Here is a 24360-nt window from a genome sequence, read left to right as displayed (position 1 = left end):
CTACCAAATTGGGGCAGCCTGTGGGTAAGCAGACTCTCTCCTGGTTAGCGGACTGCATATCCTTTTGCTATCAGCAAGCGGATGTTAAGGCACACTCTGTGAGGGCCATGTTAAGGCACACTCTGTGAGGGCCATGGCAACTTCAGTAGCACACCTATGCTTGGTACCGCTTCCTGACATTTGCAGGGCTGCCACCTGGAGTTCTCTCCATACCTTTACAGCCCATTATTGCTTAGACAAAGCCGGAAGACAAGATTTCATCTTTGGCCAGTCTGTCTTGAGCAACCTATTTACAACGTGACGTACCAACACCCTTCCGCCTGCCCGGTGGGGTTCAGGATGCCCTCTGCCAAATTTCATCCCAGGCCTGGTGCCTTGCATGCCAGAGTACATTTGGTGCATACTCTGACATCCTCAGCTCGGTACTCACCCATATGTGAGGACTACCATCCTGCTTGTCCTGTGAGAAAGTAAATGTTGCTTACCTGTAACAGGGGTTCTCTCAGGACAGCAGGATGTTAGTCCTCACGAAACCCGTCCGCCGCCCGCGGTGTTGGGTTCGTAACATTTTCTTATTTTATTTTTCGGCACTACCTGTAGCTTTTTAACAAGACTGAAGGGGGACCCCTGCTGGCTGCAGGGTTAGTGCCATGCTGGGCATGCCCAGTAGGGGCCAGTCAAAATTCTGGTAACTTTGACAGAAGTGTTCCGTGATTGGGCTCCATCCTGTGATGTCACCCATATGTGAGGACTAACATCCTGCTGTCCTGTGAGAACACCTGTTACAGGTAAGCAACATTTGCTTTACCCATCCAGACCCCACTCTCCAAAGTACAAATGATCAAAACCGGCACAGACATCCCCTATCATTACCTGAGCAACTGAATAAAAGTTGTACCCCCATTTTTGTGCTGATTTATTTTATTTTAAATCTTTTCTATACCGTCGTTCAGTGGGGACTGTCACAACGGTTTACAGTAAGGCACATAAAAGTTATGATACTAGAATTTGTCAGTTTACACAGGTGCCATAAGGTTCGGTAACATAGTTTATAATCAGTGTTAATTGGTAAATGGGATGAATCATGTCCAGGTCTCTCTATCTCAGATTTTGAGTACAAAACTATCTTTATAATTGTAACTTATCCTTTAGTGATGAGCTCTCTATTAAAAACTATACACTTAGGGGGGGGGGCGTGCTGACGTCACCGACGGGAATGGCTGTCTAACTCGAGAGCTTCCTGCGGTCCTTTTTTATTATCAGCCCGAAGCACTCTAATTTTGCCGGCAACCATACCGATCAGATCGCTTGACCACGGCCTCAGAAGTTCGGATGGCGTCCAAGCGGAAAAATCCAGATCTAATGCAATTTTCATATGCTAAAGTCCACGAAAGTGCCGAGGCACCCCCCGACGGAGCAGGCTACGATCGAAGCCTCGGAGCTAGATTCGGATCACACTGCGCCGATGTCGCTAGCAGACCTTACCACACGTACTGAACTCAGAGAGTGGTTTATAGACCTCCGGAAAGACTTAAAACAACATAAACAGGAGCTTTTGCTTTCCATCTCAGAGGTCCAAGAAGACCTGGCAGCGGTTGGCCACCGCGTAGATGATCTTGATATCCGAGTAGAACACCACGAGGAGGTGATCCACGAAATGGCGGACGATGCTGCCCAGTCTCATGCAGACATTAAGGTACTCAATGAAAAAATCGAGGATTTAGAAAATCGATCTCGACGAAATAATATACGTATACGGGGCATACCGGAAACCCCAGAATATACTGACTGCACCGAAGTGGTAAAAAAAAATATTTCACACCATACTTCTGAGTAGTGCGAACACTGATGCGGTCCCTGAGCAGGGCCCTGAGGCCTTCCACATTGAACGTGCCCATTGAATGCTCGGGCCGCGTACCTCAGAAAAACCCCGAGACATTTTGACTTGCCTTCAAACTTTCCAAGAGAAAGCTCGTATCTCTGCTGCCTCTAGAAAACAGAAGGAATAGCTCTGGGAAAATCATAAAATATTCATTTATAATGACTTGGCGGCCTCCACACTGCACAAGCGTTTTGATCTGCGACCAGCCACTAAAGTATTTCAGGACAACAATATTCGGTACCGGTGGACACATTTCCATTTAGCATGCTGTTTATAGCCAATGGTACCACCTACCGGGTTAAGGATATGGCAGAAGCCCAAGAAGCGCTTCGTAAAGCCAACCTGCCCATTCCAGATACTGCTCCAAACGACAACCAGCCAAAAATCAACAAAACACCTGAAATATCGAGGTGGCAGCAGGCAGGGAATACCAGGCGCTTGGCACGCCAGAGAGGAGCTACTCGATCTACACATGTGCCATCGGGCCGTTGAAAAAGAGGAACTTGAATCGGCAAGGACCATCAGTTCTTCTACTGCAATGGTATCATTTTCATCACAGATTGCCAAACCTCAGCCATTTGCTTCGGGCTGAAGGACTGTTGTTATGTTTCATGTTATATAGTCCGCAGGGAAGGCGGCTATCCCATTGGAGGCTAAGACCCCTGAGATAGGAGGTATCCCAAAGGGAGATACATATGACCTTGGACAGGGAAACGAGGGAAGGGGGGGAGGAGGGGGATTTACTATCCATGAGCTCTTTGGGGATATATTGTTATTGCCTATCTAGACACGATCATGTACACTTGGGGGGCGCTTGTACCCATATGGGGGTTTTATTATTGGTAGGCTAATTCCACTTATGACCTTGCTTATTTGGTCCCTTAATGTTCAGGGACTCAATACACCTACCAAACGCCAATTGTTGCAGCGTGACCTACAACGGCAACATGTTGATATTGCATTGCTCCAGGAAACGCATACACGTAAACACCATGAGCGTTTGCTGACCTTTAGGGTCTACCCAACTTCTTACTTTGTCGCTAGTACCAAGGCATGCCAGGTACGCTGGGGTGGGTATCCTCATAGCCAGTCATGTCATATTTGATTATAAGGCACACATTGCTGACCCACAGGGACGCTATCTATTCCTCAAACTTCAAATTGATACACAACTCTATACTATTGTTAATATTTATGCCCCTAACACAGACCAGAAGCATTTTTTCCGCTCTTTACTGGAACTCCTCACTGCCTTTGCTGAGGGCCTGTTAATATGGGGTGGGGACCATAATGTTGTGCGCAACCCCAGGATTGATACCTCAAATTATAGAAGTGCAGGAGGTTGGAAGGCCACAGCACAGCTATCCCATCTTATGCATGATTGGAGTCTCATCGATATTTGGCGGCACCGAAACCCCACTTCCAGAACCTACACGTTCTACTCTAATCCACACAATACGTTCTCCCGGATTGATTTTGTCTTAGTTGACAAAGGAATGCAAAATCAAGTCCTGGACACGGGCACTGGGGACATAACTTGGTCCGACCACGCCCCAATGTGGATCCAAGTCTCACTAGCCAATACAGATACTGGTATACGCTTTTGGAGATTGAGAGAGGACATCCTGCATGACACTACACATAGTCAAGACCTTTTAGAACACTTACAGGAATATTTTCGGATAAATAAGGGTTCGGTTACAGCGGCGAGCACCCTGTGGGAAGGTTCGAAGGTGGTTATGAGAGGACGGCTTATAGCCTTGGCATCTGCTTTACGGAAGCAGAGAGAGCAGCGGCGTGTTACATTATTACGCACAATTGCCACGCTCACACGCTCGCATTCTACTACTTTAAATTCCCAAAATCTATCTAAGTTACGAGCTGCTCGATCTGAATTAAATATGTTAGATGCAGCACAAATCGCCTATGACTTGGACCGCACTAAGCAATGTTACTTTGAAGGTCATAATAAGGTGGGTAAAGTCCTTGCACGACAATTGAAAAGACGCATACTTCAGTCTAACATAGCTAAGATTAAGACACAGCAAGGGGATATATTAACCACCACTAAGGACATATGGGATTGTTTTACTTCCTTTTATACTGCTTTGTATCGTAGAGATCAGGCTATAACACCCACACAGGTAGATAATTACTTACAATCCATTATATTGCCTAGCCTTACTAAATCCCAACAAAGAGCACTAGACAGCCCTATTCATATTCTAGAAGTACAAGCCGCTATCAAAGACCTCAAGATGGGCAAGTCACAGGGTCTCGATGGTTTTACCGGGGGCTACTATAAAAAGTATAGTATAGACCATCGTGGCAGAAATTCAGCAGAGGCAGCAGGTGTCAGCCTAGCTCATGATGAGGCTGTTGGGCCATATGGCCGCAACCATCCATGTCGTTCCTTTGGCACAATTACACATTTGCAGAGTACAATGGATCCTAAGGTCTCGGTGCCAGGCCATGCAGAACCTCCAGACTGCATCAGAGTCACCCTGTCTCTCTGATACTTGTCCCGGTGGCAGATACTTTCAAATCTAGAACAGGGGATCTCTTTTTGAAGTCCTAACCAAATTGTCTTAACCATGGATGCATCCATCCTGGGCTGGGCTCATGTAGTTGAGCTCAGCACCCAGGGTCTCTGGTCTCCTCAGGGAAGCTGTTGTCAAATCAACTTCCTGGAGCTTCGGGCAATTAGGTACATGGAATGGTCTTTGAGAGTTTGGCTAGCCAACAGAGTTGCCCTGATCCAAACTGACAACCATGTAGCTATGTGATATGTCAACAAGAAGGGAGGCACAGGATCGTACCTCCTGTGTCAGGAAGCAGTCCATATCTGGTCATGGATCCTGTCCCATGGGATGGTGCTCATGACTGTGTACCTGGCTGGGACGGAGAACGAGGTAGTGGACAGGCTGAGTCGAGCCTTCAGACCCCACGCATGGTCCCTGGACCAGGGGTAGCGAATTGGATATTCTGCCTCCAGGGGAGCCTGTACATTGATCTGTTTGCACCCCTTGCAACAGGGGAGGTTCCTCGGTTCTGCTCCCTGTACAGGTCAGATGGAAAACCATTTTCGGACACTCTTGCCCATCATTGGGGCAAGGGTCTTCTGTAGTCGTATCCTCAGATTTCCTTAGTGATGAGAACTCTTTTGAAGCTTCACAAGGACAAGGGCACTATGATCCTCATAGCCCCTTATTGACCAAGACAGGTCTGATTTCCACTCCTGTGGGAGTTGTCCATCTGGACACTGATCAGGCTGGGAACTTCCCTAGATCTCATCATACAAGATCAAGGCAGGTTGTGGAATCCCAACCTCCAGGCCCTCTCGCTCACACCCTGGAATGTGAGGGGTTAATTCTGCAATTGCTCGATCTCTCAGAGGATGTGTCTCGGGTCCTGGTGGCTTCTAGAAAGCCTTCCACTAGAAAGTCCTATGGACTGAAGTGGAGGAGGCTTTCTTTGTGATGTGAGCAGAAGGCCCTAGATCGTTCTCCTGCCCCACACACAAAAACTGCTTGGTTACCTTCTACACCTATCAGAAACTGGCTTAAAAACCAAATCCGTTACAGTTCATCTCAGTGCAATTGGCGCATACCACTAAGGTGTAGATGGTACGCCCATCTCTGTACAGCCTATATTTCTACAATTCATGTAGGGCCTGCTTCTATTGAAGCCTTCTCTAAGGCCTCCTGCTATGTCTTGGGACCTCAGTGTGATGTTAGCTCAGCTGATGAAAACTCCTTTTGAGCAGTTGCGCACCTTTGACCTTAAGTATCTGACCTGGAAAGTCATATTTTTAATGGCGGTCACCTCAGCACGCGCAGGGTCAGTGAGCTCCAGGCCTCAGTGACTTATCCACCTTACACTAAGTTTTGGTCTTGCGTACACCCTAAGTTCTTGCCTAAGGTGGTGATGGATTTCCATTTTAATCAGTCAGTCATCCTGTCAACATTCTTTTCCAGGCCCCATTTGCACCAAGGTGAACAAGCCCTGCACATTTTGGACTGCAAGTGAGCCTTAGCCTTGAATCTTGAGTGGACAGAAGGCTGTAGAACGTCCACTCTAATTTTACTTCTTTTGATAGGAATAGGTTGATGTTATGGGTTCAAACCGTGCACATTGGTATCCTGCCCAGGGGCTCTGACCTGGAGGGACTAACTTTGATTCAGTAAATTATGGTTCCAGGTAAGAAAGTAAGTTTATTTGAGTAATAGGAGGATAGAACAAATAAAATCAGTTCGCACAGAAGAAGTAATGGTAGATAATACAATTGCTACATATATGAAAGCTTACATGTTTCCAAAGGATCAGCCTGTGCTTACACATACTTCGCTCTTCCCCCCTCTCTCTCTGTCTTTCCTTATACACTACAAATGCTTGTGGAAATAGTGGTGTTCCCTCCCTCTTGAGTTCTTATCAGTTTTTCCAGACACAGTTGTGTGGCCTTGATTCTCTCTCTCTCGGGCTTTAGTATAAGTTAATTGCTAGCTTTCCCATCATAGACTTAGTGGAATAACTAAGACAGAGTTTGGCCTGTGGCCTTCAAACTAGTGTGTGTCTGGGTGAAAACTCTGAATCCGTATGGTCTATGCTTTATATACATCCTCAGCAAAAGTAACAAAAAATGACTCCAACAGTTGGGCATTGCCGTTGCCAAACACACTATTCAATTGGCTAGCAGATTGCATCTCTACCTGCTATTCTGTCAGAGCCATGGCAGCGTCGGTGGCCCACTTGTGATCAGTTTCTGTGGAAGAGATCTGCAAGGTTGTGATAGGAGTTCTCTCCAAACATTCACATCTCACATTAGGGATGGCCGACGTGACTGTAGATTTGGCCAGTCTGTCTTTCGGAACCTGTTTGAAGTATAGAACCCAACTCTCCCCACCTAGGGCCCATTGTTTGGGTTCAGGCTAACTCCCCCCTCTTACCAACAGCACTGTTGTTGTGCCTATTGGCACCTGATTGGTTGTCTGTTGGTCCCCTTTTTCTGTTGGGGAGCCTGTAGCTAGGGATTCACCCATGTGTGAGGAATACCATCCTACTTGTTATAGTTTTTCTCTGAGGTCAGCAGGATGTTAGTCCTCATGAAACCCGCCCGCCATCCTGTGGGGTTGGATTTCTCCTAATTTTTTCATTTAGGTAAATAGAATTCTATGTTACAAGATTAGAGAGGGACTTCGCATGGACGCATGGTTTAGGGCACTCTGGGCATGCTCGGTGTGTCAAGTCAAAGTTCTAGGAACTTTAACATAAGTTTTCTGTGTCTGGGTTCCATCTGATGATGTCACCCATGTGTGAGGGCTAACATCCTGGTTTCTTCTGAGTACACCTGTTACAGGTAAGCAACTTTGTTTTCCACTTACCTGATAAAGCATTGTTCTATGCTTGTCCTTTCACTTCATTGCTCCTTCTTCCCTCTTGTTGAAGATCTGAAAGGAGCTGCCATATCTGACCCACTCTGCTAGCCGTAGCTGCGTGTGACTATTCCATTAAGACCTTTTCAAAAGTAGGAGTTCCACTTTATCAGCTTTTAGTGGCATTTACAAATCTGGGACTTTCTTAGTGTCCAGTCAGATGATCACTAAAAATACAAGAATAGAGAAGGATGTTAAAAAGCAGGAATGTCACTAATTTATTTAAAAAAAAAAATCAGATAGTCCTTGTCAGAAGACCAGTGTTAAGATGCAAATGCACTGTTGAAAAGTCAGCACTTTAAGAAAATTATTTGTCATATAACTTGATTCCAGAGGTGTGTCTAAGGACACTGAATTTCATGGAATGTGGGCAGCATGAAAAAGCCCTTTTCCAGGTTTCCATTATATATTTAAATGAAGCAGATAAAGCGTTTCACCCTATCAAATGGATCCTGCCTAGTATCTCTCATTTGGGCCGATACAGTACAGTGCGCTCCAATGGAGCGTACTGTTAACCCTCTATTGGACACACGTTTTCGACGCGCTAGCGTTACGCCTTATTCAGTAAGAGGCCGAAAACGCGCGTCCAACCCCCCGAACCTAATAGCACCCGCAACATGCAAATGCATGTTGATGGCCCTATTAGATATTCCTGCGCGATTCAGAAAACAAAATGTGCAGCCAAGCCGCACATTTTGCTTTCAGAAATTAGCGCCTACCCAAAGGTAGGTGCTAATTTCTTCGGGCACCGGGAAAGTGCACAGAAAAGCAGTAAAAACTGCTTTCTGTGCACCCTCCGACTTAATATCATGGCGATATTAAGTCAGAGGTCCCGAAAGTTTCCAAAAGTAAAAAAAAAAAAAAAAAAAAAATTGAAGTCGGCTCGCGGCTGTCGGGTCGAAAACCGGACGCTCAATTTTGCCGGCGTCCGGTTTCCGAGCCCGTGGCTGTCAGCGGGCTCGAGAACAGACACCGGCAAAATTGAGCGTCAGCTGTCAAACCCTCTGACAGCTGCCGCCCCAGTCCAAAAGGAGGCGCTAGGGATGCGCTAGTGTTCCTAGCGCCTCCTTTTGCCGGTTTTTACCGTCAGGCCTAATTTGAATAGTGAATCGTGCGCACAGGAGCGTGGCCTGTGCGCGTGCCACGAGAGCGGGTGTTTGCCCGCTCTCCTGCAGACTTTACTGTATCGGCCCAATTGTAAATTCGTTATTTGGTCTCTATGTAGCCTCCTGAGGACCCTCTTCAAGCTCAGGATAACGTATAAGAGATTCAGTAGACCAGGCCTGGAAAACCCCATGGCACCGAAAATTCAATATCCAGTGCCAGCTTGGTCAAAACCAGTCTAACTTAAAAATGTTCTACTTTCAGCTGGGCCACACAGAAGGAGAGAGTCCAAAAGGGAGGAGTCACCCAAAATAAAGCAAACGAAAATATGAAGGAAAAGAAGACTGCCTGTCATGTCAAAGATTTTGGCTTCTGCTGCAGATTTTTTTCTAAATATTTTTCCAGCCATACCCGATCAGAATTATTTCAGTATGGGGTTGGAATCTAGAGAAACAGACAAATCTCCAGTGTCTGCCATAGATTTGGAATAGGAGGGAAATCTTTGGTTAGAGTATTGAAGTTTAGAATGTGTTGTGCAAATAAAAGCTGCTTGTAAGGGAATCTAAAAAAAAAAATGTATGTCTCTCTCTACATTTACTGTATTGTTTTGCCAATAAAACAATCTTGAGAAAACAATTAGGGCTTTAATTGGTAAGGATTTGGCTCCTTCATAGCATAGAATCAAATGCAGCCAGTACTTAAATTGACAAGTTAAAGAATACTTTATATATGTATCTTGGAAATTTGTCATGCTACTACAAGTTAGAGACAAAGGATGCTGTCTAACCCTTTTAAAATAACTGTCTTCGATACGTCAGGCGTGACCTTAGTAGCCTTGCACATTTTGTGACACAGAAGGTTGTGAAGCAAAAGGATGCTGACTCTAGTGCTTGATATGCCTGTTTCTTAGTTATATATTTCCTCTCTTCGTCTTTATCAGTTTTTCCCTTTATTTTCCTAATTCTGTCTAGATGTGTGTTAGAACAAGGATTAATTTTACTTTCTATGAGTTCTATTGATTTCTAATAAGATGTGACAATTTAATGTCTTTGAAAGCTCTCCTCCTTCGTGTCTCCTTCCATAATGATTCCGAGTTAACCAGGGGGAATACTGTGTTTCAGAACCCCATGCAGTCATCGTGTTACTACATTTCAAAAAACACAGAATGAACAGTAGAGTGGAATCGAGGAAGAAAACCTTTTAAAAAGTGTGATCACAATAAAAGATGCTCATCTCAGTCCAAAAAAGGTTAAGATAAATGCATACATTTTTAACACTTTTTTGGAATAAGAGGCATGTACTTTATTTTATTATGACCACTCTACTATTGAAACTATATGTTTTAATTGCCACTTACACAGAAAATTATATTGCTAGTGCTGCAGTTTCTTTCAACATTAGCAGCTTATTTATAAGTTTGGGCTTCTCTGCTTTAGACTCACAGTGGCTCTGTGTGGCGTGTGACCTGGGCTCATCCTGAATTTGGGCAAGTTTTGGCCTCTTGCTCGTTTGACAGAACAGCTGCAGTGTGGGAAGAGATAGTGGGCGAGTCAAATGACAAACTGCGAGGACAGAGTCACTGGGTAAGTTGGAACATGCCTGCTTGTTTTGAGGTGAATTTGTGTTCTTTGAATCTTCTGTGTTGCTTTAGATCCTCACTGCAGCTGTCGGGCTTGGGTTGGTTTGATTTTAAATGATGGATTGATCTAAGGTCATTAACCAATGTACTTTCTGTAATCTTATTTCCTAGCTAGGACGGAAATGAAAGTGATCTAGAGAGGGGCAGAATGAAGTTGAGGTTCACAATAATGATGTAAATATAATTTAAATAGTAAATCTTTGAAACAACTGAAATTTACCAGTTAACCAGAAGTCCTCCCAGCTAGGCTTCAGTTTCCACAACCCCTGTATGCTTTCCAACAGAGGACTGGAATGCTGATCTGTCTACTACGCCCAGCAGCATGAGCAGAAGACTCCAGAAGATATTGCGAGCCATTTAAGCTTCAGTTTCCAAAGCCCTACGCTTTTGTCAGCAAAAGAGGACTAGAAGCCTCATTTACATACTACTCCCAGCAGCTCCAATAGAGGACTCCAGAAGACATTCAGGCTGATACAGTAAAGTTTGCGGGAGAGCGGGCAAGCGCCCGCTCTCCTGGTGCACACACAGGCCACTCTCCTGTGCGTGCAATTCAGTAAATAAAATTATTCAAATTAGGGCCCGCGGTAAAAAGAGGCGCTAGGGACACTAGCGCGTCCCTAGCGCCTCTTTTTGGACAGGAGCGGCGGCTGTCAGCGAGTTTGACAGCTGACGCTCAATTTTGCCGGCATCGGTTCACAAACCCGCTGACAGCCACGGAGTCGGAAACCGGACCTCGGCAAAATTGAGCATCCAGTTTTCAAGCCGCGGGCCGATTTTTAAATTATTTTTTTTTAATTATTTTTAACTTTTGGGACCTCCGACTTAATATCACCATGATATTAAGTCGGAGGTTGCACAGAAAAGCCGTTTTTACGGCTTTTCTGTGCACTTTCCCAGTGCCGGCAGAAATTAACGCCTACCATTGGGTAGGCGCTAATTTCTGAAAGTAAAATGTGCGGCTTGGCTGCACATTTTACTTAGTGAATCTCGCGGGAATAACTAATAGGGCCATCAACATGCGTTTGCATGTTGCGGGCGCTATTAGTTTCGGGGGGGGGGGTTGGACGCGCGTTTTCGACGTGCTATTACCCCTTACTGAATAAGGGGTAAAGCTAGCGCTTCAAAAACGCGCGTCCAAACACGGAATAACAGTGCGCTCTGCTGGAGCACACTGTACTGTATTGGCCTGATTGTGAGCCATCTCTGTTTGCTTGCACAGTTCCTGCACTCTTTCCAACAGCAGAGGACTAGAAGGTGCGTGCCTGCTAGCATGTGCCAAAACACCATCTCCTATAAATTTGCAGGAACAGATTTGATTCTCTGAGGTAACTATTTCAAAATAAGAATCAAGAAAGTGAGTAAGCAGTAGTTGTGAGTAGAATAATTGTAGTGTCTTGAGGATCAGTGAGATACAAATATAAACTAAACCAATAGACTAAAAGTATTTAAAATTAATTTCAATTTCACTACTCTTAGAACAATTTTTTTTTAACTTTCACTTTATAATAAACACCCACAAAGAAGAAACATCATAATAGAGCGGTGTACAATCCAAGAACCCAAGAGTTTGATACAGTCAGCCTTAATCAGGGCATTATGTTGTAAGTTCCATTTCCAGTTTTCACCTTTAAACCTTCTATTCATCCATTCAGCTATGCCCCCTCTACAAATACATGACACAGATATCCACTAGCGGTGTGAACAATTACATATCCATTGATGAAGGTTAAACTTTATCCACATAGGGATCAGGACACTCACATCCTCTAAGAGAACCCACCACTGGCTTCCACATTTTTTGTGCCAACATAAATATTTCACCCAAAACTTTGCTGATAACATTTCTATTTTTACCCATCTTCCCAGCTCCTCATACCAGTCCCACATCCCGGTAATTATTAAAAACTCAACCAAATTAACATGCAGACAGTAGTTCAGCAGCAAGAGGGATTTTCCACAGAGTGCCACATATGACTACCGGTAAATAAGAGTTAGTATATATGCATTTGGTGCAAAGAGCTCCTACCCTAAGAGAATGGTGGTAGACTTGGATGAGCTAAGGGAGACAGTTATATAGAGGAGACCTTCAGGGACATAGTTGAGCAATCCCATCTCTATTTTGGCAGCCTCCATGCTTCTTTGAAAGGGAAAGGTCACCTGGAAGATAGCATCCCTTTGGTGTGACAGGAAGTAACCCTGTAACTAGGACCTGCCTTCATGGTGATGCAGTATTCTCTCTCACTCTGGATGTTACTTCATGTGCCTGAGAGGGAAAGGTTAAGACAGATGTTGTAGTAGTTGATGGGATCATTAAGAATGTAGATAGCTGGGTGGCTGCTGGACGAGATGATTATTTGGTAACTTGCCTGCTTGGTTCGAAAGTGGTGGACCTCACACATCACCTAGAAAGGATTTTAGACAGTGCTGTGGAGGAGCTTGCTGTCTGGGTACCAATAACATAGGAAAGTGCAGGAGCAAGGATTTTGAAGCCAAATTTAAGATTTGAAGTAGAAAGTTGAAATACAGAATCTCCAGGGTTGCATTCTCAGAAATTTTCTCTTTCCACGTGCAAGATCTCGGAGGCAGGCAAAGCTCGGGAGTCTCAATACCTAGATGAGATGATGCAGGGAAGAGGGTTTTAGGTTTATTAGGAATGGGGCAACATTTTGGGGAAGGGAGGGGTCCTTTTCCGAAAGAATGGGCTGCACGGATCCAAATGAAGAAAACAGGAAACAGCATAAGCCCTGGCAAGTTAGATGGAAAGCATTGATAAGGAAGACAAAGACAGAATTTGAAAAGAAGCTTACTGGGGAAGCAAAAACTCAAAACAAAATCTTTTTCAGGTATATTCAAAGCAAAAAGCCTGCGAGGGAGTCAGTTGATAGATGATTGAGAAATAAAAGAGGCACTAAGAGAGGAGAAGGTCATAGTAGCGAGACTAAATGAATTCTTCACTTCGGTCTTTACTGTGGAAGATATAAGTAGATACCCACGCCAGAAGTAATAGTTAAAGGTGATGATTCAGAGAAAACGAAGGAAATTTGGGTGATCCTGGAAGATGTAATTGGGCAAATTTGGAAAACTAAAGAGTATTAAATCAGAGCCAGATGGTATACATCCCAGAGTGCTGAAACAACTGAAAAATGAAATTGCAAACCTATGATTAGTAATCTGTTAACTATCATTAAAATCAGCTATTGAATCTGAATATCGGAGGTTGCCAACAAAACGCCAGTTGAATCAGAGGTCAATTCTGGGAATAATGGTTGAAACTATTATAAAGAACAATATCACTGAACATTATATAGATAATTCAGTCATAGTTAAATGGGTCAAAGACAACATTGTATTTAGCCAAGGTAAGTCTTGCCTCACCAATTTGCTACATTTTTTGAAAATGTAAATATGTGGATAAAAGTGAGCCAGTTGATTTAGTGTATTAGGATTTTCAGAAAGCATTTGATAATGGGACTCTTGAGATTAAAAAGTCATGGGATAGGAAGCAATGTCCTATTGTGAATTGGGAACTGGTTAAAAGAAAATAGAATAGTTAATTTTCAAAACAGGGGTGTAAAAATGAGCATATTTTTGCACAAGTAGCATTTACTTATTCCGTATTCTATAAAAGTAAAAAAATCCACTTCTATTTTCACTTTTGCGCGCACATATATGTGTGTAATAAAGGGGCAGTCTAGGGGTGTTCTAGGCGAAGCCAGCAGTGACATGCATAAGTTTCTCTCTTAAGATGAACACATTTGCCAACTTGCCTATTTTTCATACCTGCTAATTATCTAGCATAAGTGATATTAAACATGTTTATTGTGTAATATTGACTGGGTGGGAGGTCTGGGTGAAATGGGGGGAGTTCAGGCTGAAGAGCCAGGAAGGTTTTGGTGACCTAGAGAAAGAATGGGCGAACTGTAGACTAATTAGTATAATGGTTAATTTCAGTTAAGCACACATGTTTTGAAATTGCCTGCCTTGCACAGGAAAATCGGGACTTACACGAGTAAGGCTTACCTTACTTTCATGCATAAAATGTCCATGCATATAGTTTTAAAATAGGTGGGAAAAGTCGTGCATTGATATACAAGGTTTTGGTACATTGAAAGCCTATATATGCGTATGTTCCGGGGTAGAGATTCATGTATTTTATAAAACACACAAGTTACAAAATACTTGAGTAGATCTGCTCGCAGCCATGTATGTGCATATAGGACGTCATATGTATTTGTTTGAATGTTAGCCTCAAAGAGTAGAGCTAAATGGTCAGTTTTCTCAACATTGAATAGTGGAATGCCCTAGAGATCTATAATGCGCCCACTGCTGTTTAACATATTTATTAAAGCTCTAGAAATGGGAATGAGGGAGTTCATCAAATTTGCTGATGATACAAAATTATTCAAAGTTGTTAGATCACAAGAGGGTTGTGAGAAATTGCAAGAGGACCTTGCAAGACTGGGAGATTGGGCATCCAAATGGCCGATGAAATTTAATGTGGATAAGTGCAAAGCGATATACATAGGGAAGAGTAACCCAAATTATAGCTTCACCATGCAAGGTTCCACATTAGGAGTCACCACCCAGGAAAAGGACATAGTCATAATCGTGGCTACTATTTTGAAATCCTCTGCTTGGTGTATGGTGGTAACTAAGAAAGCAAATAATTTATAGTATTATATTAGGATAGGAGCAGAGAATAAAATAGAGAATATTGTAATGCCTCTGTATTGTGCTAAAGTGCAGTTGCACCTTGAGTACTGTATGCAGTTTTGGTCACCTCATCTCAAAAAAGATAGAGCAGAATTTAAAAAAGTACAGAAAAGGATGACCACAATGATAAGTGGTGGAACAATTTCTCTGTGAGGAAATGCTAAAGAGGTTAGGACTTTTCAGCTTGCAAAAGTGACGGGTGAGGGGGAGATATGATAGAGTTCTATAAAATGAATGGAATGGGTAAACGGAAATCAGTTTTTTACTCTTTCAAAAAGTACAAAGACTAGAGAATACACAGTGAAGTTACTAGATAATACATTTAAAACAAATAAGAGAAAATATTTTTTTTACTCAGTGTAAATTAAGCTCTGGAATTCATTGCTGGAGAATGTGGTAAAAGTTGTTAGTGTAGCTGGGTTTAAAAAAAGTTTGGAAGTTTCAGGAAGAAAAGTCCATAAATCATTTAAGATGGACTTGGGGATGTTCCCTGCTTCTCCATGGGATAAGGAGCATGGAATCTAGTAACCTTTTGGGATTCTGCTTGGTTCTTGTGACTTGGATTTGCCACTGTTGGAAAGAAGATAGTGGACTTGATAGACCTTTGGTCTGACCCAGTATGGCAAATTTTATGCTTTTAACCATTTAAATGATAGCTGGATTTGAGCTGCCTACAGCTGGTGTGGGTGGAGGGTTCATCATATCTGAACACATTCTTTGGGTTGGCCAGTTGTAGCCCAGCCTGCCCCAGTGTGGGGAGCCATGCAGTACGCTAGGACACAGAAACCTTCAAGTCAGCTGTGGATCAGCTTGAGCAGGGCCCCAGCTCCCAGTAGTCCCTCTGAAAATGTTAAATGGAGACTAAATGTAAGTTTTTACTTACCACTTAATACTTACATTCCTAGCTTATTGTCTACTCTTTTGCTGCCTCTGCATGATGAAAGAGCATTTCAGATAGGGACTGGACTGAAGTGGTGTAAATATTAGTCAGTACGTGCCATGATTATGGGATTATAATAGTGAATGTAACCAGTCTGACAAAGTGTAAATTGATTTGATGCATTTTCTCCTGACTTGGGTAATGTCTGTTCTTTGTCTCAGGTAAAGAGGACAACACTAGTAGACAGCAGGACATCAGTTACAGATGTGAAGTTTGCTCCCAAACATATGGGTCTTATGTTGGCTACTTGCTCAGCAGATGGGGTGGTGAGGATCTATGAGGCCCCAGATGTTATGAATCTCAGTCAGTGGTCATTGCAGCATGAGATCTCATGTAAGCTCAGCTGCAGCTGTATTTCTTGGAATCCTTCAAGGTAAGTACAGCTTAAAACAGTTGCTACCATACTATCTTCATCTAGGACTCATTTAAGAGCTCAAATAATTAACACCATTACGCAAAAGGATTTATTAAAATAGCTGTGCCGTTGAGAAGCCCTGTCCCAGGTCCTCTCTACTTTAGTGGTGCTTCTTGTATATAATTGGAGTTCCCTGTACGTACCAGGATCAGTCCAGACTGCTGGGTTATGCCTCCCGTCCAGCAGATGGAGTCAGAGAGAAACTGAAAAGGCACCACTCATATACCCTGGTGCGCCCCCTGCGATCCTCCAGTATATCTCTGACTCCAGCAGATGAGAGAGCATAACCTGCGGTCCTGATCTCCTGTACATTGGGAGGGGGTTTTCCCTCTCAGGTTTGACTTACGTTTTCTGAGGAATCCTGTGACTGGATCAATTTAATTACAGGCCTAGTTTAACACTGTTATTTTCTGAGGAATCCTGTGACTGGATCAATTTAATTACAGACCTAGTTTAACACTGTTAATAGGAGCAGTAGCAGGCAAGGCAGGGCACTGCCCTACAGCCTTTTCCCGGAGTTTCTCTCTGCCCTGCCCAGTGAGAGGAGGGGAGAATTAATCGGTGGGCTGGTCACTCTCCCTCTCCGCCTCCTGAGAAGTTTAATTCCTCGGAGAAGTTAGTCAGATGGGTATGCTACACCCTCTGCAGGCTCCATTGTATAATTGAATTGTGAGGTTTTTCATAGCTGCCGGTAGCAGCGCTATACACGTTTCAAAAAAAACAAACAAACAAAAAAAAAACAAGGTAATTTATTTTTACTCTGCCTGCCTTACTCACTGTGGTCTCCGGAAGGGGTGGCTTGTCACCTGGCCCCTTTTCGCGCCGTTTTTTCTTCTTAAAAAAAAAAAAAAAAAAAAAATGCCCAGAGGGTCAGTTTGTGCTGCATGTGGGGAGCCGGGCCGCCGGCTCTCCCGCGAGGGCCTTTGCTCCCGGTGCCTTCCCGGGGGTGAGGGCTCCTCGCGGGGGCCAGCCGTGGCCGGGAGCTCTCCCTCACCGCGACTTGGGGCTCGGGCAGCGTCGGGCAAAACGCGGCAGTCCTCGCTGCCGGTATGAGGGAAAATTCGGCGGCCATTTTAGAAGTGCCTGATTGCGATGCCGTTTCGCCGGAGGAGGGAGAGGACCTCCCACCGCTGTCCCCACCGGACCTTAGCCCCCACAGACCCCGCGGTTTATCGGGGCTTCTAGATTTGCCACCTATGGGAGCCAAGGGAGGTTCTTTAAAAAGACCTCATCCATTTACCTCACAATTTGTTCTTTTGCTCCATAAGGCCTATATGGAGGCCAAAGCTGAATGGGAGCAGGGTGCTCCTGCCCCAGATAAATGTGGCAAAATTTCTACTAACTTGGGAGGGGATCCAAATCCAGACCCCCCTCCTCCTCCTCCTCCTAAACCTTTACGGCATATAGCTCCGGACCCTATTTCACCGGACCCACCCGTTCCGGATTCTGGTACGGAGGTGGGGGGTACGGACCCAGCTGACCCAGTTGAAGGGGACGATCCTCTCATTCTTCGGTTATTTCATAAAGAAGAATTAAATCCCTTGATCATTCATGTTCTTCAAGAACTAAGAATTCCGGTACCCCAGATTGAAACGAATTCCCAGCCAGGGGATTTTGAGTTAGACGGGCTTGCACACCCTCACATGCTTTTCCTTTTCACAATAAACTGTTTCAGCTTGTATCCAAGGAATGGGATAATCCGGAGGCTACTCTGAGTCAGCCGCGCTCTGGGTAAGCTTTACCCACTCCCTGCTGATTCTTTGGAGCTCCTTAGGGTGCCAAAGGTGGATTCGGCGGTCACTGCCATGGCAAAACATACCACCATCCCCGTAACTGGGGGTACGGCCCTTAAGGATCTTCAAGATCGGAAGTTGGAGATGTTGCTTAAGCGAATCTTTGAGGTTTCAGCATTGGGAGTACGGGCGGCCGTTTGCAGTTGTATGGTACAAAGGGCTACCCTTCGCTGGGTACAACAGATGTTGACATCTCAGGATCTGCCTCCGGGGGAAGCTGAGCAAGCAAACCGCATAGAATCCGCGGTGGCCTACGCCGCGGATGCCTTCTATGATCTCCTCCGCACTTCGGCACGGTCTATGTCTTCAGCAGTGTCCGCACGGCGGTTACTCTGGCTGCGTCACTGGGCAGCAGACTCTTCCTCCAAGGCCCAACTCTGTTCCTTTCCTTTTCTGGGCAAACTATTATTTGGCACCGAGTTAGAAGACCTTATTCGATCTTTGGGGGAGAATAAGGTGTTCAAGTTGCCAGAGGACAAGCCAAGATTTTTTCGTACTTCGGGTAACTTTCGCGGGCGATTTCGCGGGCAGCGCCGTTTTCGATCGGGGAGGGGTTCCTCTTACGCTTCAAGACAGCCGTCTACGCGTTCCCAAGCATGGACTCCTTCCTTTCGTGGTAGAAGGCCAGCCCGCGCAGGGGCATCTCATACCTTCGCCACCTCTAAGGCGGCTCAATGAAGGGACGCAGGTCCATTCCTCCGTCCCGGAGGTCGGAGGACGACTCTCTTACTTTCGGGAGGAATGGGCTGCAATTACCACCGACCAATGGGTCCTCGACATTATAACTCACGGATACGCCTTAGATTTTGCACGGCCCCTGCGCGATTTGTTCCTTATCTCTCCCAGCGGTTCTCTGGTAAAACAACAGCGGATTGCTCAAACCCTGCAGCGGTTGCAGGCGATGGGAGCCATAGTGCCAGTACCGCCCGCCGAACAACGCACAGGCCGTTATTCCATCTATTTCATCGTTCCCAAAAAGGAGGGCACATTCCGCCCTATTCTGGATCTCAAGCGGGTCAACAAGGCATTGCGCATTCCGCGGTTTCGGATGGAAACCCTGCGCTCAGTCATCGCTGCGGTCCACAAAGGAGAGTATTTGGCTTCCTTAGATCTCACAGAGGCTTACTTGCACATAGGAATACAAGAGTTCCATCAACGATTTCTCCGCTTTATGGTCCTGGGATCTCATTTCCAGTTCTGTGCCCTTCCGTTCGGACTGGCGACCGCTCCGAGAGTATTCACCAAGGTAATGGTGGTGGTGGCAGCGAGCCTCCGGAGGGACGGAGTATTGGTCCACCCGTATTTGGACGACTGGCTCATTCGGGCAAAATCGCGTCGTCTCTGCGAGGTCGCAATTCAGACAGTACTCCACCGACTACACTCCTTGGGTTGGGTAGTCAATTATCCCAAGAGCCAACTGATTCCCTCCCAGAGTTTGGAATTTCTGGGCGCCTCGTTCGATACAAGAGTGGGAAAAGTTTTCCTGCCGCAGGCAAGGATGGAGCGTCTGAGGGCGCACGTTCGTCGTCTCCTAGCCCTTCCCTTGCCAGTGGTATGGGATTATTTACAGGTTCTTGGTTATATGGCGTCCACCCTGGATTTGGTTCCGTGGTCTTTTGCGCATATGCGGCCGCTACAGAGGGCGCTTCTGTCGCGTTGGGATCCCAAATCAGAGGAGTTTCAGATATCTTTGCCACTCCTACACCCAGCAAGGACCAGTCTGCAATGGTGGTTGGATCCGGTCCACTTGCTCCAAGGCATCGATTTGGAACCACCCCAATGGATCATTGTCACGACCGATGCCAGTCTGACGGGGTGGGGAGCAGTCTGTCAGTCTCAATCCGCTCAGGGACGTTGGACGCTTTCTCAGGCCAAGTGGTCTATCAATCGTTTGGAAACCAGGGCGGTTCGCCTAGCGTTACAGCACTTCCTGCCTTTGATTCGGAACAGAGCGGTTCGGGTTTTGTCCGACAATGCAACCACGGTGGCGTATATAAATCGGCAAGGCGGTACAAGGAGTCTTCCGGTAGGAACCGAAGCCAGCCAACTGATGGATTGGGCAGAGGAGCACCTGTCTCGGATTGCTGCGTCGCACATCGCCGGAGTCGACAACATTCAAGCAGACTATCTCAGCCGGCAGCGATTAGATCCGGGAGAGTGGGAACTATCTCCCGAGGCACTCAGACTCATCTGTCACCGGTGGGGGACCCCCCGGTTGGACCTCATGGCGACTCGTTCGAATGCCAAGGCGGTTCACTTCTTCAGTCGCAGAAGGGAACACGGGTCGGAAGGCGTGGACGCGCTAGTTCTTCCCTGGCCCGCGCAAGTTCTTCTGTACGTGTTTCCACCGTGGCCATTGGTGGGAAAAATATTGCGTCGGATCGAATCCCACGCAGGACCCGTCGTTCTGGTAGCTCCGGAGTGGCCAAGGAGGCCATGGTTCGCCGACCTCAACAACCTAGCGGTGGACGGCCCCTTGCGTCTCGGTCATCTGCCTCGTCTCCTACGGCAGGGTCCAGTATTTTTCGACCAGGCCGATCGCTTTTGTCTAGCGGCTTGGCTTATGAGAGGCGGCAATTGAGAAAGAGGGGATATTCTGAGTCTGTCATTACTACTCTTCTACAGGCTCGGAAGCCCTCTACCTCGGTTGCTTATGTCAGGGTATGGAAAGTTTTTGACTCTTGGTGCCAGGGTTTGAAAGTGTCGTCACGGCAGGCTACGGTCTCTCATATTCTGGCTTTTTTGCATGAAGGTCTAAAGAAAGGTTTGTCCTATAATTCTCTTCGTGTGCAGGTGGCAGCCTTAGGCTGTTACCGCGGTAAACTTGACGGACTTTCCATTGCCATGCACCCGGACGTTGCACGATTTTTAAAAGGAGTTAAACATTTGCGACCTCCGGTACGCCCTATCTGTCCTTCTTGGAGTTTAAATTTGGTTCTCTGGGGTCTATGTACTTCTCCGTTTGAACCGCTACGAAGGGCTACTCTCAAAGATCTCACTCTCAAAACAGTTTTTCTCGTCGCTATTTGTTCTGCTCGCAGAATCTCTGAACTTCAGGCGTTATCCTGTAGAGAACCTTTTCTCCGTATTTCTGACTCGGGGGTTTCTCTGCGTACCGTTCCTTCCTTTTTGCCTAAGGTAGTTTCCGCCTTTCACGTCAACCAGACTGTGGACCTACCGGCCTTTGCGGTGGATGGTGCTGAGGTGTCTCGGCACCCGGAGCTTCGCAGGTTGGATGTTCGAAGGACACTCTTACGGTACCTGGACATTACCAACCCTTTTCGGTTGTCTGATCATCTTTTTGTCTTGTGGAATGGTCCAAAGAAAGGCAATAAAGCTTCCAAGGCTACTATAGCCCGCTGGTTGAAGGAGGCGATTGTTTCTACTTACATTTCTCAAGGTCGCGCTGTTCCGGACGGTCTTAAGGCTCATTCTCTGCGTTCCCAAGCGGCGTCTTGGGCTGAGAGTGGTTTTATTTCCTCTCAGGAAATTTGCCGGGCGGCTACTTGGAAGTCGTTGCACACTTTTGCTAGACATTACCGATTGGACGTCCGCGCTCCGCCGGTAGACTCGTTTGGCAGTGGTGTGCTTCGTGCGGGACTGTCAGGATCCCACCCCGTTTAGGGCAGCTTGGGTACTTCCCAGCAGTCTGGACTGATTCTGGTACGTACAGGGAAAGGAAAATTATGTTCTTACCTGATAATTTTCGTTCCTGTAGTACCAAGGATCAGTCCAGACGCCCGCCCATGTCAGTGCAGAGTCCCGCGTCTGTCGTGTTTCCTTTTCAGATTCCATTGTTTTTTCCGAGCACTTGTTCTATTTTTCATATGGTTATGTTTCATGGCTTTTGCCTGGTTTCCTCGTTTTCCACATGTTCATATTTATCTTGATCTAGTCACAGAGAGTTGCCATGCCATTGTTCCTAAATTCATACTGCTTTGTTATGGATTATACTGAAGGATCGCAGGGGGCGCACCAGGGTATATGAGTGGTGCCTTTTCAGTTTCTCTCTGACTCCATCTGCTGGACGGGAGGCATAACCCAGCAGTCTGGACTGATCCTTGGTACTACAGGAACGAAAATTATCAGGTAAGAACATAATTTTCCTATTTCTTATGAGCAGTCAGTTGTTCAGTTTGGCATACTTCAGCTAAGCCAGTCCATCAGTAATGAGGTGGTTGAGCAGAGCCCATTCTCCTTCAAGACTGACTGGTGCAGCTTTCACCAGATAAGAACATAAGAACATGCCATGCTGGGTCAGACCAAGGGTCCATTAAGCCCAGCATCCTGTTTCCAACAGTGGCCAATCCAGGCCACAAGAACCTGGCAAGTATCCAAACACCAAGAAGATCCCATGCCACCGATATCAGTAATAGCAGAGGCCATTCCCTAAGTAAACTTGATTAATAGCTGTTAATGGACTTCTCCTCCAAGAACTTATCCAAACTTTTTTTAAACCCAACTACACTAACTGCACTAACCACATCCTCTGGCAACAAATTCCAGAGCTTTATTGTGCGTTGGGTGTAAAAGAATTTTCTCCGATTAGTCTTAAATGGGCTACTTGCTGACTTAATGAAGTGACCCTTAGTTCTACTCTTTTCTTTCTGTTGGAAAGAAAAGAGTAGAACTAAGGTTCACTTTCAATTTCTTTGGCATCTTTGTGCCTCCACATCTTGTGCCTTCACATTCACAAGCTGTGGAGGCACAAAGATGCCAAAGAAATTGAAACACCCAAGGCCTGTTTACAGACAAGTTAAATAGCACCCTTCTTGCATGGAGGTCTGCAACCTGAGGAGGTTTTTCAGTGCTGATCTCCCAGGTGAATGAGCATTTCTGCCAGTTTTATTAAAACACTGCCTGACCAAATGCTCAGTTTTCCCCCATTTTAGAGCTTTGCTTTTGGCTTCTCTGAATCTGTTCCCCTTTAGTTCAAAGCCCCACTTCACTGATTTAAGCTTGTACCCTGACCCTTTAAAAAAGGAACTGCCTGATTTATGGTTTTTCACGGCAGAGGACACTGATAATTAAACATATGTCAGCACTGGTGCTTTATGCTGTTTGCCAGTGGAGAGTAAATAATCCCCATGATGTTATGTTGTAAGTGTGCAAATTTAAAGGTTAAAAGCCTCTTCTGGAGGGTACAAGCTAAGTCTAGTGCCATTTACTTTGAAACTAATCTGCTGTTTAGTTTAGCAACCAGTGGCAACTACCAACTGAGAACAGGTGACATGCTATTTGGTTAGTGCTAATAGTGTCAGCAGGTGTCCAGCTGTGTGACTGTTTCCCCTAAAGCCACCGGGGATGAGGCCTATGCCCTGCTCCAAACTCCTCCGTATTGCCCAAAGACATCAACTTATGTTCTTGTGTTCTAACTTGACCCCCTCACTGTCAGCAAACAATGCCTTGAGGCACCAAGGTATATTCTAAACATATACAGAAGGCACCTCAACACAGGCAGGCACATACCCAGGCTGCACCCAGGTGTCCTTCCATGTTCTCTTCTGTCTCTCTGTGCAAGCCTCAGGATAAAGGCTCTTAAGATTTTTCATAAGACTGTGCCCACCTGGAGTGGTAAATCTATCTAGCACGGTTTCCCTCTGACAAGCCTTTGCTTGTCTGGCTGCGGCACACTCTTGCTGATCACAGGTGCTGATTAACTGGCATTTTTCTCTAGTTTTAAGAAAGATCCTGCACACTCTAAGTAACACCTTAATCACATTTGGCTTTCCCAGTCAGCCGTTCCTCCATTGTGAGTATCTTTTTCTTGATTGGCTTCAGATTCAAACCTCTGGGTGCTACCTCTCTATCAGCTCCCTATTTCTTGCTTTTTGAAACTACAACTCCCAATAATCTTCTGGTTCTTGTTTCTACAACTGTACGGTGGTGGCTTCTTGTTACATGCTTCTCCCTTTCACAAACTGGCATCATGGTTTTCCCCATGCCTCTGGCTGTTTTCTTTGTTTTCATTTGGTTTGTGCTAGACTGTGAGGCGTTCTCCATCACAGCTGCACATAACATTAAAATTGGAGTGCTTGCTTCTACCTGCCCAGAGGAGGCTTCTTAACTTTCAGGTAAGTGAACATATTTAAGACTCATGATTGTGGGGGTTTTGAGGACATATAATTAAGCCAACTTAGAATGTGTCTGTCTGGCTCTCTGTGTTTGTGTTTGCCCCTTTCAGCAGCTTAAAGAGAAATAATGTGGTTGCCTGGTTGCTTTGCAGTCTGTTCAAAAGCTTATTGGTTGGTGAGAGACTTTAACACCAAACCACAAATCCAGGATACATATATTTCTCTAGGACAAGCAGGATGGTAGTCCTCACATATGGGTGATATCATCAGATGAAGGCTGGCACGGAAAACTTTTGTTTTGGCACATTGAGCATGCCACTAACCACATGTCCACATGGGGTTCCTCTTCAGTCTCTTCTTTTCCGCGG

The 24360-nt window shown here is 45.5% G+C and overlaps 1 protein-coding gene across 4 annotated transcripts in view; it reads left to right on the top strand.

Annotated features, from left to right (window-relative positions):
* The window catches only part of SEH1L (SEH1 like nucleoporin), a 109731-nt gene that overhangs the window by 23050 nt on the left and 62321 nt on the right, over nucleotides 1-24360 (top strand). For all 4 annotated transcript variants that reach the window (XM_029590943.1, XM_029590945.1, XM_029590946.1 and 1 more), the window contains exons 3-4: nucleotides 9855-10001; nucleotides 15872-16083. In XM_029590943.1, coding sequence (XP_029446803.1) covers nucleotides 9855-10001; nucleotides 15872-16083 — 359 coding nt within the window. The remainder of the gene's footprint in view (nucleotides 1-9854; nucleotides 10002-15871; nucleotides 16084-24360) is intronic.

Source organism: Rhinatrema bivittatum, chromosome 2, assembly GCF_901001135.1.
Source record: "Rhinatrema bivittatum chromosome 2, aRhiBiv1.1, whole genome shotgun sequence".
Taxonomy (NCBI): Eukaryota; Metazoa; Chordata; class Amphibia; order Gymnophiona; family Rhinatrematidae; genus Rhinatrema; species Rhinatrema bivittatum.
The sequence above is the reverse complement of the archived record's forward strand: the minus strand, read 5'-3'. Positions and strand labels throughout refer to the sequence as shown.